Genomic DNA, 15228 nt, shown 5'->3' with positions numbered 1-15228 from the left:
TATATATATCTATATCTATATATATATATATATATATCTATATATATATATATATAAATTTTGTTACAAGCACGTAGATGTGTAACAATCCGTTAAAATTCACCTAAATGCAGAATAATTTTCTGGGTGAGGACCCCCAGACACCCCCACCCCCTGTCAGCCCACCCAGTATTTGCATTCAGTCATGGATCAGTTTCCAAATGAAGCTCTGTTACTTGTTCTCACTTCTGCTGTTATGATCCTGTTGAGTTTTATTTAGAGTTTTCTGTAACAATTTGAAGAACTGCGACATATTTATTGTGTTCATAATGTGAGTAAATAAAGTTTTAATTTGGATTTTGGTACTGATAATTTTCTCAAAAATGTAATTTTTGGAAGTTAAAATTAAAGATGTTGTTAATTAAATGTGGCTTGAATGAAAAATGTCCCATGTTTAAAAGTATAACTATTGTATTAACATTAATAAAGAACAGGTCTTGAGGATTTATGTTACACAAACTGAAAAAATAATTTAATAAACATGAAGGTTATGGGGGTCCTTGAAACTTTTTCTCCCCTGTACGGGGTCCCTGAACCCACAAAGTTTGAGAACCCCTGATCCAGATCCATGAGAGAGGAACCAGGTTCTAAAGAGCCGACTGCAGAACCAAGAATGTGTTTCTGACAGACGAGCTGCGACCTGCTCTCCACGCCGGGTCGTAAAGAACCCGTCTGAAATGTGAATGTTGGGTGATTCCTCTGAAACCGATATGTTACAGACTTTTAGATTCAGAAAAATCCAACAACAAAAAAATCACTTTATTTACACTCGGCAGCTTTTAAACATTGTTGTTTTTTAATCATGTTGTGATTCAAGTAAAAACTCAGATCTTGAGAAAATTTACTAAAATCAAATAACTTTTAAAATGACCGTCATCAACACATTCTGCAGTAAGTAATGCATAAAGATCAAAACTGTGGTCATAAATGAAATGTATATATATTTTATAATATCATTTATTGGTTGATGAGACTCTTTGTTTGTTAGGATTCTGTGAGACTTTTATTTTGTAGGTCAAAAGTCATTTTAAACTTATTTTAGTTTTATCTGCTACGCTGACAGTTTTTATGATTTCACTTCAATTTGCACAATTTTCTCAGCAAATACAGTAAAATTTCAAACATTTATCACTTTATTTTCCTGAAGTGTAGTTTTCTGTAGATTTTGATAAACGTGCAGAAATTTAAAGAGAATACTGAAGGAAAGCAGCCATTTTTAGTTCCCCCCGCCCCCCCCCCTCCACTTCTTGTCTAAATATTGTTGAAACATAAATCCTCTTTCACCTTAACTTCACAAACTTCACTGGATGATAATAAGAAGGTTTGGCTGCTGTGGAGCCACAGACCTGATATTCAGCAGAGATAATCAGCAGTTTTCTCTGCCGGAGACCCCCTGAAACATCCGCAGCTCCTCTGTTAGGAGGAGTTTTCGTTTGTCTCCGAACATTAAAGCTTTCGGTTTCACTGAAAGTCAACAAAGAGCCCGCAGATGTGGGGTTAGAGTTTGTCATTTCTCCCAGCAGCTCGTCATCTCGTCTCTGAAGCTGCTCTCTGTTCACTCTGCTGCGTTTAATTAGTCCAAGCACGTCTGATTACATAGAATCATGGCCGCATCTTCATGTGATGACACGCTGGATCGTCAGAGCTCCGTCGTCCTGCAGCCACAGGCTGGAGGAGGAATTCGTCAAAAAGCTGCTCGGCGTGTTTAAACGGGAATCAAACGCGTGGCTCTCAACAGGACGCTCCTGCTCAAAATGTTCAGAGATTTGGAGCTCGTCGTTGGTCCCCGCCGTGTATTTGTGTGTGAAGCCTCCTGGTGCTGTTGTGAGGAAGCAGTTTGTTGGCATGAAGGGCTGCTGCTTTCAGCCGAGTCCAGCTGTCGCAGCTCCTGCTCTGGACTGGACTACAGAGGAATACAGTAGGAGATGGTCTGTACAGTACTTATACAGCCCCTTTCTGTCTAATCAATACTAATGAAAAGCTCTTTACAACACAATCTGTGCCCTCATTTACCCCCACACACACATACAGCACTCTACTACATCTCTACAAAGATAATCTGAATCTTTAGAGACTAATCTGAGTTTTAGATCACATTCAGACACCGATGGGACACACATCAGAGGCAATGAGGGGTTCAGTTTCTTGCCCAGGGACACCTCAGCATGTAACTGCTGGTGGAATCAAACCCCCCCCACTCTCGCATTAGAGGACGACCACTCTAACCGCTCAGCCACAGCCGCCCTGAGGAACATCTCAGCTGACGACATCTGAGGCCCCGTTTACACAACGTGTTTTTGAGATGCTCGTGTGCCCAACAGCCCTGGTTCTCTCTGAAACTGAAGGTTTCTGAATCCAGGTTGGGGGACCCCCACTACCCCCCCACAGGTGTGAAGTGGCACATGTGCACAACAGGCGGCTGCAGCCTAAAATTTCTCTTCTCCAACAAGTCACAATAAATGGCAGAGAACAGGACGTTTTTTTGTACTCACCCTTTTTCAGCATGTTTGAGCAAACCACCAACACCCTAGGTCCAAATGAAGTTTGGACGTAAAGTGATCAAGCTGACACCACGATGCATGCAGCTAAGGGTTGCCAGATAAAATTAAATGTTGTTTTTTTTACCCCTTCTTTTCTGTGCACATGTTCATCAAACACACCTCATCTTGCAACACCTTCACTCATGGCTTGGGTCAAAATACGATAATTTTAAAGCGACTGTACAGTAGTTCATCATTTCTTATCTGGCAACCCTAAAGGCAAGGAAACTACAGGGTTTCCATGTAAACATACTGTTTTTTTATGATTCCTCCCAATGAACATTTAATAAAAACACCAAAGTTTCCAGAGGTGGTTCTGGTGTAAACCGGGCCTTTGTTCTGATTATCCAGTCATCAGACATCATGTAGAAGCTGAAGGAATGCATATCGCCCGCCACATTTCATCTCTCATGCCAGATTAGCCTAAGATCAGTTAACGCTGACAAAGTTGTAGCCATATTTAATAAAACGTGACAAGTTGTCACACTCGGCTCCGAGGACGACTCTCAGCTACTACCATGCTAAACTTTAGCTCAGTGTCTGTGAAAGTGACTGAGTCATAGTCATGTTTGTCTTTGCTAAGCTGTGGCAGCCATCTTGAACGGGAGTGACCTTTAAACTTGGACAGGTTTCTCTTCAAACAAAGCAGCTGAAGTGTTTCATGTTTGTGAAGCTGCAGGCTCGTGCTAAGTGTCTGGTTCTTGTCGTCACAGCTCACTGCAGCGGGGAGTGTGTCCACGGTCGCTGTGTGGCTCCGGACCGCTGCCAGTGTGCGAGAGGATGGAGAGGAGACGACTGCTCCAACGGTACCGGTCACACGCTGCTTCTTTACGTTCTCTTCTTCCAACTCCAGAGAGCTCTGTCCTGCCTGAACTCACACAAACAGGAAGCGGCCTCAGCAGGCCTCTCTTCAATGGCGGCACAGAGTCCAGTTTATGGTCCACAAGGACTCTGAGCTTCATAACCTGCCCTGATTTAACCCTTTCAAATGAATCTTTAAAACCGTTGAGGTTTTACAAAAGGTTTGAACGGTCCCGAGTCATAAGAGTCAAAGTTTTCTGTAAGATTTATTGTTCAGAAGTGTTCAACTCCGTTAAGCATCCAGAAACGTGGAGGTTGAACTCAGAGCAGCAAACTGAGGTGAGGGCTGGGGGTGGGGGGTGATGTTTCCTCCTGAAAATAAAGTTTCCACTACCTTCACCCCCCCAGTTTGTGTCTGGTCAGCCTGGTTAGCAGCACACCGCCTCCCTGCTCTGTTTCTCCACCATTCTTCTGCTGAGTTCTCAAATTAACGTCAGCGGGTAGTGGCTGATGTCCTGACAGGGAGGGGGGAGGGGGAGGGGGGTAAATGGAAAAAGTTACCCCGCTCTCCTCCTCCTCTTTCACTTCTACCATAACCCTCATTTAAGTTGTCTTTTTTTGCACTTCTTTGTGTTTTCCTCCTGTTTTTCCTGCTCATTTTCACCCTGATGGGAGCTTTCTTTAGTGGGGGTGTGTGTGTGTGTGTGTAATAAATGCAGTTACTTCCTGGACGTGTGTGTGCAGAGTTATGGATCTGTGGGGAAGAGGAGTGGGGGGGTTGATGTTTCCAGACTGAACATTTTTTGGACGTTTTGCTCATAAATATGGAGAAGAGTTCAAAGCTGAGCCGTTCGGTAAAATACCTTCTTTGTTTGTGTGGAACAGACGAGGGGGGAGCTAACGAGGCGAAATAAACCCCAAAACAATCATGTTACTATATTTAATTCTTCATCTAAACTAAGAAAAGCAGCGCTGCACGTCTGTTCTGGACATGGTGTGGACTTTGGAGCAAAGAAAACATCAGATTTGACCAAACCACGAGGGGGAAAGAGGAATTTTCCCATCCTATCAGAGCACGTTCACCACCTCTGAAACACGAAGCTGCTGTTCGCTTCACGCAGACGTGCACAATCTGGTTTATACATCACTGGAAAGGACACGTCCGTGATGCTTCATGCAGATAAATAATCTTAGTTTATTAGATAAATGATTAGATTTACACGTGCAGCAAGTTACATTCTTAGTGATTGAGGAAGAAATGCAGTTTTAAGCTCCATAAATGCTGAAATCTTGTTTCTAACGAGTGACTGAAGATGCAAGTGACGTTTCTGAGACAAAACTGTACTTCTAAAGGGTTCAGGATCGTTTGTCTGTGCAGGCGAGGTCAGGCGGCTGTAGGGAGGGTTTAAAGCCGTTCGGGTTGTTTATTAATGAAAAGTGCAAAAAAAACAAACAGCTTTTATGACGGAATATATTTGGAACAAAGAGGAACAGCAGGCACAGAAATGCTGCAACGGTTTTCAATCCATCATCATCACACTCACACACACACACGCACGCACGCACGCACACACACATGCACACACACACACACACACCCTGCTGCCCTGCAGAGGGTCTGTGTAAACATATTCACCTCTCCAGCTGAGCTCCTCATTACTCAGCGTGACAGAATCCATCAGAACTTTTCTCCAGAGCCCACACATGGAACCAGTTCTTCTAAACAGAGGAGGGACCAGTTCCAGGTCCCGGGTACCAGGTCCTGGGTCCTGAGTTAGAGTTATAAACTCTGCAGGCCTTGGCAGCACTGTTTGCTCCGAGCCTAATTTGGTTCTGCTTCACTCCCAGAGGGCCGAACCCAAACTTTGAGCCGCTCAGAGTTTGTACCGGTCCTGTTTGGATCACGACCCAGAAGAAGATCCAGAGTAGGGATCATGGATCAGAGACGTCACCGATGAGCTCAGAGCAAACTGGTGTTCCAAACAAACAGCTGATAAAAACATTAAGGTTCTGCGTTTGAACGAACCACTGAGTGATTTAAACGTGCTCGAGCTGCACGTCTGGAGCCTTTTCTGCTCCAAAGAAGGTTTAACGTCTTCAAACTGTTGTTGAAGTTTCTCTGATGTTGTTTTCTGTCAGTTTTTACATAAAAACATTCAGTGTTTGTTCAGAACAACAGCTGGATTAGAAAAAAAAAAGTTTTAAACTAAAAGAAAGAACAAAAGTTTTTAAGTTTGGACTCGCAGAACTTGAACTTGTTGAGCTGTTGAAGATTCACGTTCTCATCTTCGCTCATCGTTGGTTTTAACAGAAGGTTAAGTTAAATCAACTGGTAAAATAAACATTTTATTCTATTCTTAGTAACACATATTCTATTAAAACGAGTAAATAAACTTGAGTTTGATCAAAGTCAGACGTGTTTCGTGTTAAACTGTCTCTGACTTTTTTTAATCAGTCTTTTTATTGATTTTTGATTTTTGAATATACAAACCAAAATGAGAACACAAAGAACAAACAAACAAACGAAAATACCCCCCCCCCCCCCCTCATACCAGATCAGTCACACACACACAGATAAACTAAACAGGCATTGGCATGTTTTCCACATACAACATAAAAGGCCAAGTGTCCCAAAATCTTTTAACAGAACCCTTCAGGGTATATCTGTTTTTTTTTCCAGATGAATATGATTCACTTCTCTTATCCATTGTACATATTTGGGGGTGTGGGTCCTTCCAATTGCACAAAATAAGTCTCCTGGCCTGAAGAGAGCCAAAGGCAATCACACCCCTCTTGCATTTTCTGAAGGACGTATCCACAGGGACCACTCCAAACAGTGAGATGAATGATGATGGGTGTACAGTTTTTCCACATATTGCAGAGGTGGTGTCAAAAATAGATTGCCAAAAAAGCCTGTAGTTTGGGACAGGTCCAGAATGTATGCAGGAGTGTAGCTGGAGTTTGTTTACAATGATTACATGCAGGGTCCAGATCGGCTTTGATCTTGGACAGCTTGTCTTTGGACCAGTGCAGCCGGTGCACCACCTTGAATTGAATTACAGCATGTCTCGGACAGATTGAAGCTGAGTAAATGTTCTTAATGATCCTTCTCCAGACTGAGTCTGGTATGGGTTCCTCCAAGTCCATTTCCCATTTTAGTTTAAGGGGGTCCAAACTGGTCTCATGGTATGAACTGAGCAGTGTATAGGGCCCCCTTGGTATCAGGCCTGCATTCCAAAATCTTAGCCACAAAATGTTTAGAGGGGTACAAAGGAAAACGATCAGATTCATATCTCACAAAATGTCTCGGCTGCAAATATCTATAAAACTGTGACTTGTGAATATTAAACTTCTGTACCAGCTGTTCAACAGAGGCAAATCTACCATCAACATAGAGATCACACGGTGAATGTACTCCCCTCAAGACCCAGGAGTCACAAACTGTATCAGCTACTGGGAGAGTAAACATATGATTATTTGACACAGGTGCCAGAAACAGTTATTCTGTAGAGTTAACGGCCCTCCTGAACTAATTCCAAATCTTAACCACCCAGATCACAATTGGGTTAGAAGTGTAGGTTGATGCTGATTGTTTAAAGGGCAGCCGAGAGCAGAGTAATGCAGAGGGAGAACTGGAGCTAATTGAGGCCCTTTCCAAGGCCACCCAACTAGGAGAAGGGGGTGTCCTTACCCAACCAGAATAGTAGAGCACTGATATTAGCTGCCCAGCCTCTAACAGACTTTCAATTGGACACTGAAGCTTCGGTTTCTTTTTTATGTGTCAGACTGTGATGCCAAACACTGGGGCGTGGGCTGCCGTCAGGACTGTAAGTGTGAGAACGGCGGTCTCTGCGACCCAGCGACTGGAGCCTGTCAGTGTCCGCCGGGCTTCATCGGACTCCTCTGTGAGGATTCTTGTCCTGCGGGGACATTCGGGCGGGGCTGTCGGCAGACATGCAAGTGCAAAAACGGAGCGTCCTGTGATAAATCGACCGGAGAGTGCACGTGTCGAGATGGCTTCACTGGGACTTTGTAAGTACCTTGTTATATGTCACTTGGACTTTGTTTTTAAAACACCATTTTTATTTTAATTGCTTTTATTGTTGTCTGTACCTCATCTGTGTTATTTGGCTAAAATAACACAGGTCTAAAACACAGGTATAACTTGGCTAAAATTTTCAGGTCTCTCTTGTAAATGAGTCCTCGAGGCTCAATGGGATTTACCTGTATAAATAAAGGTTGATTGAAAACAGGTCTCTCTTGTAAATGAGTCCTCGTGACTCAGTGAGACTAACCTGTATAAATGAAAGTTGAACAAAAAAATTAAAAAGTAAGGGCTTTAAAAAAACCCAGGTTTAATCAGATCTAAAGACTTCCTCTTCAGCTAAGGGGCCATGTCTCAGGATGAATTTATTTCATGTTTGTTCAGTTTAATAATTAAAAAAACAGCGCTAATGCTGGAGTTGGACCCACAGACTAGGTCCAGGTTTAGTGTTGTTATCAGAGCTCAAAGCACCTCCTGGTTTGGACTAAAACATCTTCAGAGCTAAATGTTTCTGCTGGGAGACACTCCTGTTACCTGAGCAGTTAACATTTGTTAGACTCAGGTCTTCAACTCAGTCTGAAGCTGGAAGAGACGCCCTGAAGGTTTGAATAATCTAGATTTTAGCTGCCCATGAAGGTCTGAATAATCTGGATTTTAGCGGTCCCTGAAGGTCTGAATAATCTGGATTTTAGCTGTTCCTGAAGGTCTGAATAATCTGGATTTTAGCTGTCCCTGAAGGTCTGAATAATCTAGATTTTAGCTGCCACCGAAGGTCTGAATAATCTGGATTTTAGCTGCCTCCGAGGAAGAGGATGCAGGAGAAACTCCCCCTTGTGATGCAGCTGCAGGTCATTTCAGTCAAAAACCTCTGTTATGATTGGACAAAGTTTTATTCCGTCCAGCCTGTCCCAGTGTCCCACACATGAGACACCAAGGTTTGGTTTGTCCTAGACCATGTTTCAGTTTTTATCTAAAGGTTTATTTCTGAATTTTTCCATCAGTAAACGTTTTAGAGTCTAAACCATGACGTCTGTCATCAGGATTCATACAAACAGGAAGTGGACAAACTGGTGATGTCCATTCTGTGTCTCTGTCCTCCTGTCTCTGTTTGTTTCTGTCCCTCTGTCTCCACGTCCTCCTGTTTCATTCTTTTCTGTCTCTGTTTGTATCTTTCCTCCTTCTCTCTGCCTCCTTGTCTCTGACCTTCTGTCTCTGTCCCCCAGCTGTGAGAAGACATGTAAAAGGAAATGCCAGCTGCGATGTCCCTGTCAGAATGGTGGCACCTGTAAGGGCAAAGGGGTCTGCGCCTGTCCTCCTGGATGGACGGTACGTCTTCGGGCCATTTGTCCATTTTTAATGAAGGTGACAAAATGTGTCTTTTTTTCAGCTGGCTCAGATTGTTGGACAAATACAAGAAAACTTTGACAAAACAAACCTTGCACAGAGATCTTACTGCCTGCGTGTCACAGATTAGGTTTCTGTTGATTAATCACAGGAGGAGGTGTCTCCTCTTCTCAGAAGGTTTTTCCATCAATGTGTTCCTCTGCAGGGCGCCGTCTGCACAGAACCATGTCCTGACGGGTGGTTTGGACAAAACTGTTCTGAGGAGTGTGTTTGTCACAACGGCGGTAGATGTGACCCGATCACCGGACAGTGCCGGTGTACCGATGGCTTCACGGGGAACAGGTGTGCAGAAATCCATCCGATGTCACCTCCTAACCACAGAATGGGGCGGGGGTGGGGGGGGGGATGTCCTTTTGAGCCAATCAGCAGGTGTCTCCATGTCTTTCCTCCCCAGGTGTAACGAGGAGTGTTCTGCAGGCTCCTATGGTCCGGACTGTAAAGGTGTGTGTGACTGTGCTAACGGAGCTCGCTGCTTCAACATCGACGGGAGCTGCCTGTGTGAGCCGGGCTTCAGCGGGCCGCGGTGCCGGAACAGGATGTGTGACCCTGGGAGCTATGGCATGCACTGCGAGCAGAAGTGTCTCTGTCAGGACAAACACACTCTCAGGTGAGGGTCTGTGTCCTGAAGGACACGAAGGGACAGGCTGTCCTTCGTGCTGGTTTTCATCTGTGCCCAAACATCTGTAACATCAGTCAGGTTTCTGATCAGAGACATGACAAAACTACAGAAATTACATTTTCTGTAAAACAAAAATAAATAATAAAAAAATTAAAAGCAGGATGAACACCAAGAGACTGCTGTAATTTGCTGAAGAATAATAGATAAAAACTAAAAGTAGTATAAGAGGAGTAAAACAGAACCAGTTCCCTGAAGCAAGTTTCAAAAGGAATAATGTTTTTAAAAGATCCAATAATGGTCAATCAGGTCATCTGGACAGTTTCTTTTTTTGTGGAAAGATGTTTTGCCCTCTATCCGGAGGGCTTCATCAGTGTGAGGAGTCTCAAGTGAACTGTTTTCCCCATTAAACAGTACACTCCTTTAGTGGACCAACCAGTTTGCTGGTGATAAGATGCTTTCTGGGGGTTGTCCTGTCCCCCGTCGACTCTTCCCAGGCAGGCAGCCATTGCCAAAGTGGTTCAAGACATCAAAGTTCATGCTCAGTCATCCAGGTACAAAATCCAATAATGGTCAGTCAGGTCATCTGGACAGTTTCTTTTTTGTGGAAAGATGTTTTGCCCTCTATCCGGTAGTATGACTGACGAAGCCCTCCGGATAGAGGGCGAAACATCTTTCCACAAAAAATAAACTGTCCAGATGACCTGATTGACCATTATTGGATTTTGTACCTGGATGATTGAGCATGAACTTTGATGTTTTTAAAAGATCTAACCAGGTCAAGTCAGGTCCTCTGCACGGATTCTTCTTTGTTGAAACGTTTCGTCTTTCATCCAGAAGACTTATTCAGTCTGAAAAGCTGCAACAAACTCAGTCATAAGACTGCAGCACCTTCTCATAGTTTGCTTCTGACAGTCAGAACTAGCTTTTCACATGTAAAAATAGGCCCATCAGCCTAAAGACCGATCGTTAGTGCCCTAACAATCGGTCATTAGTGCCTGAAGTACCAGAAGTCTTTTGGATAAAAGACAAAACGTTTCAACAAAGAAGAATCGGTCCAAAGGACCTGACTCAACCTGGTTGGATTCATCTGCTTGGATTACTGAGCAGCATCAGGATATTTTTAAAAAAAGAAGTTAGAAAAACCAAAAGTCACGGCACCCACCTGCTGAACGAGCTGAAGGTTTTGATGGATTAACAGCTAAAATAGTTCCAATTCAAACTGCAGCCAACAGGAGAACACTGTGATGCTGACTCAGCGCTCATTCTCCTGCGGTGACGCGTTCTCTTTGTTCGACGTGTTTTCCCACCTGCAGCTGCCATCCAATGAAGGGAGAGTGCACATGTGAGCCGGGCTGGGCCGGTCTCCACTGCAACGAGACCTGCGCTCAGGGGTTCTACGGACCCGGCTGCGTGGAGCCGTGTCTGTGCGTGAATGGAGGCGTGTGTGACAGCGCCACGGGTCAGTGTCGGTGCGCCCCCGGCTTCACGGTAAGTCCAGCTCTTCAGCCCGACTGACCCGTCAGTGAAAGGACGACTGAATGTCCTGGTTCTTCTCTGCTGCAGGGCCTTCACTGTGAGAGTCCGTGTAAAAGTGGGACCTTCGGCAGGAACTGCTCCATGGAGTGCTCCTGTGAGAACTTCATCGATTGCTCGCCCGTTGATGGGACCTGCTTTTGCAAAGAGGGTAAAATAAAGAAATCTGACGGAGCAGCTTTAAACGAATGGAGCAAATCGTCTCACAGTGTCCAACATGTCTCCAGGCTGGAGAGGCCCGGACTGTTCGGACCCTTGTGCTGAGGGAACCTGGGGCCCAGGATGCAATGCCACCTGCCACTGCGACAACGAGGCAAAATGTAACCCGGCTGATGGTTCCTGTGAGTGCTCTGCAGGCTGGCAGGGGGCGCACTGCGACCAGCCGTGCCAGGTGAGTCCCAGAGGAGACTTTACAAATCCACATTCATTTCAGGTCCAGAAGCACGTCAGTCCATCCTGACTGCTTCTACTGACATGATGTTAGGGATGAGCCAGGTGCTGCTGGTTGTCATCAGAGGGGCATACAGGTGTGTGTTAACACAATGTCAAGACGGAAGGACATCAGCAATGACCTTAGAGTAGCAATTGTTGCTGCTCGTCAATCTGGAAAGGGTCAAATGTTGTTTCCAAACTATTCATCCATCATCTTTACCCGCTTCTTCCTTTTCCTGTCATGGGGGTCACTGGTACCCATATCCAGCAGTCACTGTGTGAGAGGCAGGGGACACCCTGGACAAGTCTCCAGTCCATCACAGGGACACAGAGAGACAAACGAGACAACCAACCATTCACTCTCTCTCTCTCACACCTAGGGACAATTTAGAGTTACCAATCAGCCTAACATATATGTTTTTGGTCTGTGGGAGGAAACCGGAGTACCCGGAGAAAACCCATGCATGCACGGAGAGAACATGCAAATGTTACCCAGGAAGGCCCCTGGCCTGGATTTGAACCAGCGACCTGCTCTCTGAGGGGAAACGGCTCTACTGACAACTGATCCACCGTGCTGCTGTTTCCAAACTGTTTATAGTGAATGATTCTACAGAAACTAAAGACGATTTGTGAGTGGGAAACTAAGACAGCTGACTGACGAGTGGTTCTGATCTAATCGGACAATGTTCCCAAACACAGAACAGAACCGAGCGATTTAGTCAAAGTCCAGAACTTCAACCTGACTGAACGCATGATAACTGTGACGTCCTGACGTCACCTCTGTTAAGTTTTCTTCAGTCTGTGTTTTGGATCACACCGTCCCCGTTTGTACTGAGCCAACCCGAGCGCCTGTCCTCCTCCTCAGAACCGGTGTCATGTATGTTCCTCCTGGCTGAGCCCGAGCAGAGAACCCCCGATGACTCTGCCTGTTGGCTCCTTTTCTCTGTGCAGATGGGCACGTTCGGTCCCGGCTGTCTGAAGAGGTGTAATTGTGTTCACGCCAGTGGCTGCCAGCCCGCCGCCGGGGAGTGCCGCTGCCTGCCAGGTTGGACCGGTAAGTGATGACGTCCTGCCACCTCTGCCAGCTTGGCTCCGGTACCACAGAGAAGGTCCAACAGGACGGAGGGAGCCACAGGTTTTAAAACGGCCTCACGTTTATTTTGATGGCTTTGCTGTTGGGATTAAAGGAAAAGTAACATCTGATTGACTTTGGGAGATAAACTCATCAGTTCGTGTGTGGCCCACATGATGACATCATAATAAATAATTAATCACCAGGCTGATCCAGCCTGCGGGTCTGCAGGTCTCAGGTTTGATTTGGTTCTCCTTCAGGTCCCCGCTGCAGTGAGCCCTGTTCTGAGGGTCTGTGGGGTCCCCACTGTAACCAGACCTGCTCCGAGCGCTGCCCCAACAGTGACACGTGTTTGAGGAAAACTGGGGAGTGCGTGTGCCGTCCAGGCTACTGGGGGGCCACCTGCCTGAACAGTAAGTGTTGTTTTGACCTAGAAACTGGACCCAGGTACCTGACTCAGGGTTTAAATGTTCAGTTTCAGAGTCAACGTTTTCTTAACGGTGTTTCCTTCCACCAGACTCCTCTGAGCAGGCGGGCAGCGTCATGGTCCCTCTCCCTCCGGGTGAAAAGGAGTCCTGGGGGGCCATCAGTGGCATTGTGGTTCTGGTCCTCCTGGTGGTCCTGCTACTGGCCCTGCTGTTGCTCTACAGACGAAGACAGAAAAAGAAGCAGAACAACACGCCCACTGTCTCCTTCTCCACCAGCCGCAGCGTCAACTCTGAGTACGCCGTTCCAGGTACGAAAGCCAAACTCGGAGTATCCGGGTCACGGGTGACTAGAGAGAAACTCTTCAGCTCAGCTGAGCATGGAGGGGCAGCTTTCAAATGGTTTGAGTCACCCATTGGCTTGGGGGGTGCAGGACATGTACAAGGACAGAAACGGAAGGGGCGTTAAAGGTGGAGTCCATCAGGGATCAGCTCTGAGCCCCTTCCTTTTTTTGTGTGTGAATGGACAAGTTGACATATAAGATCAGGCAGGAGTCTCCAGGGATCTTGATGTTTGCAGATGACATCTGAAGTGAGGGTAGGGAGCAGGTGGAAGAGAGCCTGGAGAGGTGGAGGGAAGGTTTACAAGATGAGACCTGTTGTGATGTTTGCTTTGGTTCTAACACAAAGACAGAAGGAGCTGAAAGTGGCAGGGTTAGAAAAGTCCACCAGAGGGACATGTTGGACAAAGGATGCTGAACATGGAGCTCCAGAGAAGAGGGGTGGGAACCAGAGAAGGTTGGTGGAGAGCATGGAGGGGGAGATGGAGGCAGATGATCCACCGTGGAGAGCAGCTGAAAGAAGAAACCGTTCCTAATTTAATTTATTTTAATGTGAACGAGCTCCTTGATAAACACTTAAATCTGCAGGGACACTAAAATTATTACGCCTTCCCATAATTCTTTGCAGCTTCCTGCTTCAGAGCAACCCTTCAACAGGTTCATGTGAGGTCAGGAAAGACTTTTCAATCATTTCATTCTGTGAATATTTTACTTGTTTAATGTAAATGCTTTAATCGTCTAACCAAAATAAAAGTTTTTAGGTTTTGTTTTGAATTTATAAATGAATGTTCCCAAACTCTCAGTACAAGGCTGCTGTGTCTTCTAACTCCTCACATCTTTGCTTCATGATGTTTCTGACGGAGCTGCAGGAACACGACATCTTCACCTGTTTCACTGTTTCTGGGTTAAATGTTCCACAGAGTTTCACTTCCTTGATCTTTGGTGATATTTAAAAAGAACAACGAGCATCAGACGAGACTTCACGGGTTTGTTTTGTTCCTGCAGACGTTCCTCACAGTTACCATCATTACTACTCCAACCCCAGCTACCACACGCTGAACCAGAACCAGCCGCCGCTGCCGCACCTCCCCAACAACCACGGTCGCATCATCAAGGTGCGGCTCCTCTCTTTTACTCGTCTGACTTAAGGAAAACGTAAAGTAAAATGTTCTGCTCCTGCTGTTCCACAGAACACCAACAACCAGCTGTTCTGCAGCGTGAAAAACGCAGCGAGGGAGAGACGCCGTTTGTTCGGAGTCGAGTCCAACGCCACCCTGCCTGCGGACTGGAAACACCACGAGTCCCGCAAAGAATCAGGTCCGCCTCATCCTTCTCATTATCACACACGTCGTATGTCCTGTTAACAAAATATCCCGTGCACCACTGAACAGATTGATCGGTCTCGATCAACATGGCTTCCAGAGCCGCCTCTGTGAATTTACAGATGTTGAGCTAAAATTAGGTGTTTCTGTAGCTCAACACAGACTCCAAGCTCCAACAGATCATGCAAGAATCCAAAGTTTATGCTCAATAATCCAGGTAAAAAAATCCAGCAATGTTCAGTCAGGTCACCTGGACGGTTTCTTTCTTTTTATTTTTTGCTGAGATGTTTTGTTCTTCATCCATCGGACTTCATCAATCTGAGAAGAAGCCACCAAACAAACTGATTCTCACAAACAGTATACTCCATAGTTGGGAAAAAAAAAAAAAAACAGTTTGCTGATGCTAAGATGAACTCTGAGACCCGCCCTCTCCTCCGGGGCCCGCCCTCTCCCTCGTCAACTCCTCCGAGACAGTCATGCCTAAGTGGTTCAAAACACCAAAGTCCATGCTCAATAATCCAGGTATAAAATCCAGCAATGTTCAGTCAGGTCACCTGGACGGTTTCTTTGTTTTTTCTGAGACGTTTCGTCCTTCATGAAGGCAGGCGGGCCCCAGAGGTCATCTTAGCACCAGCAAACTGTTTTTTTTTTTTTT

The 15228-nt window shown here is 45.5% G+C and overlaps 1 protein-coding gene across 1 annotated transcript in view; it reads left to right on the top strand.

Annotated features, from left to right (window-relative positions):
- The window catches only part of pear1 (platelet endothelial aggregation receptor 1), a 22210-nt gene that overhangs the window by 3826 nt on the left and 3156 nt on the right, over positions 1-15228 (top strand). Inside the window, exons 4-16 of the mRNA XM_037676528.1 lie at positions 3293-3385; positions 7166-7412; positions 8649-8751; positions 8975-9111; positions 9224-9436; positions 10762-10936; positions 11012-11132; positions 11209-11372; positions 12365-12467; positions 12746-12898; positions 13003-13221; positions 14257-14366; positions 14442-14568. Coding sequence (XP_037532456.1) covers positions 3293-3385; positions 7166-7412; positions 8649-8751; positions 8975-9111; positions 9224-9436; positions 10762-10936; positions 11012-11132; positions 11209-11372; positions 12365-12467; positions 12746-12898; positions 13003-13221; positions 14257-14366; positions 14442-14568 — 1965 coding nt within the window. The remainder of the gene's footprint in view (positions 1-3292; positions 3386-7165; positions 7413-8648; positions 8752-8974; positions 9112-9223; positions 9437-10761; positions 10937-11011; positions 11133-11208; positions 11373-12364; positions 12468-12745; positions 12899-13002; positions 13222-14256; positions 14367-14441; positions 14569-15228) is intronic.

Source organism: Nematolebias whitei, chromosome 5 (genome assembly GCF_014905685.2).
Source record: "Nematolebias whitei isolate Nwh7 chromosome 5, NemWhi1, whole genome shotgun sequence".
Lineage (NCBI taxonomy): Eukaryota > Metazoa > Chordata > Actinopteri > Cyprinodontiformes > Rivulidae > Nematolebias > Nematolebias whitei.
Note: the sequence above shows the minus strand (reverse complement) of the source record. Positions and strands in the feature narration are given on the sequence as shown.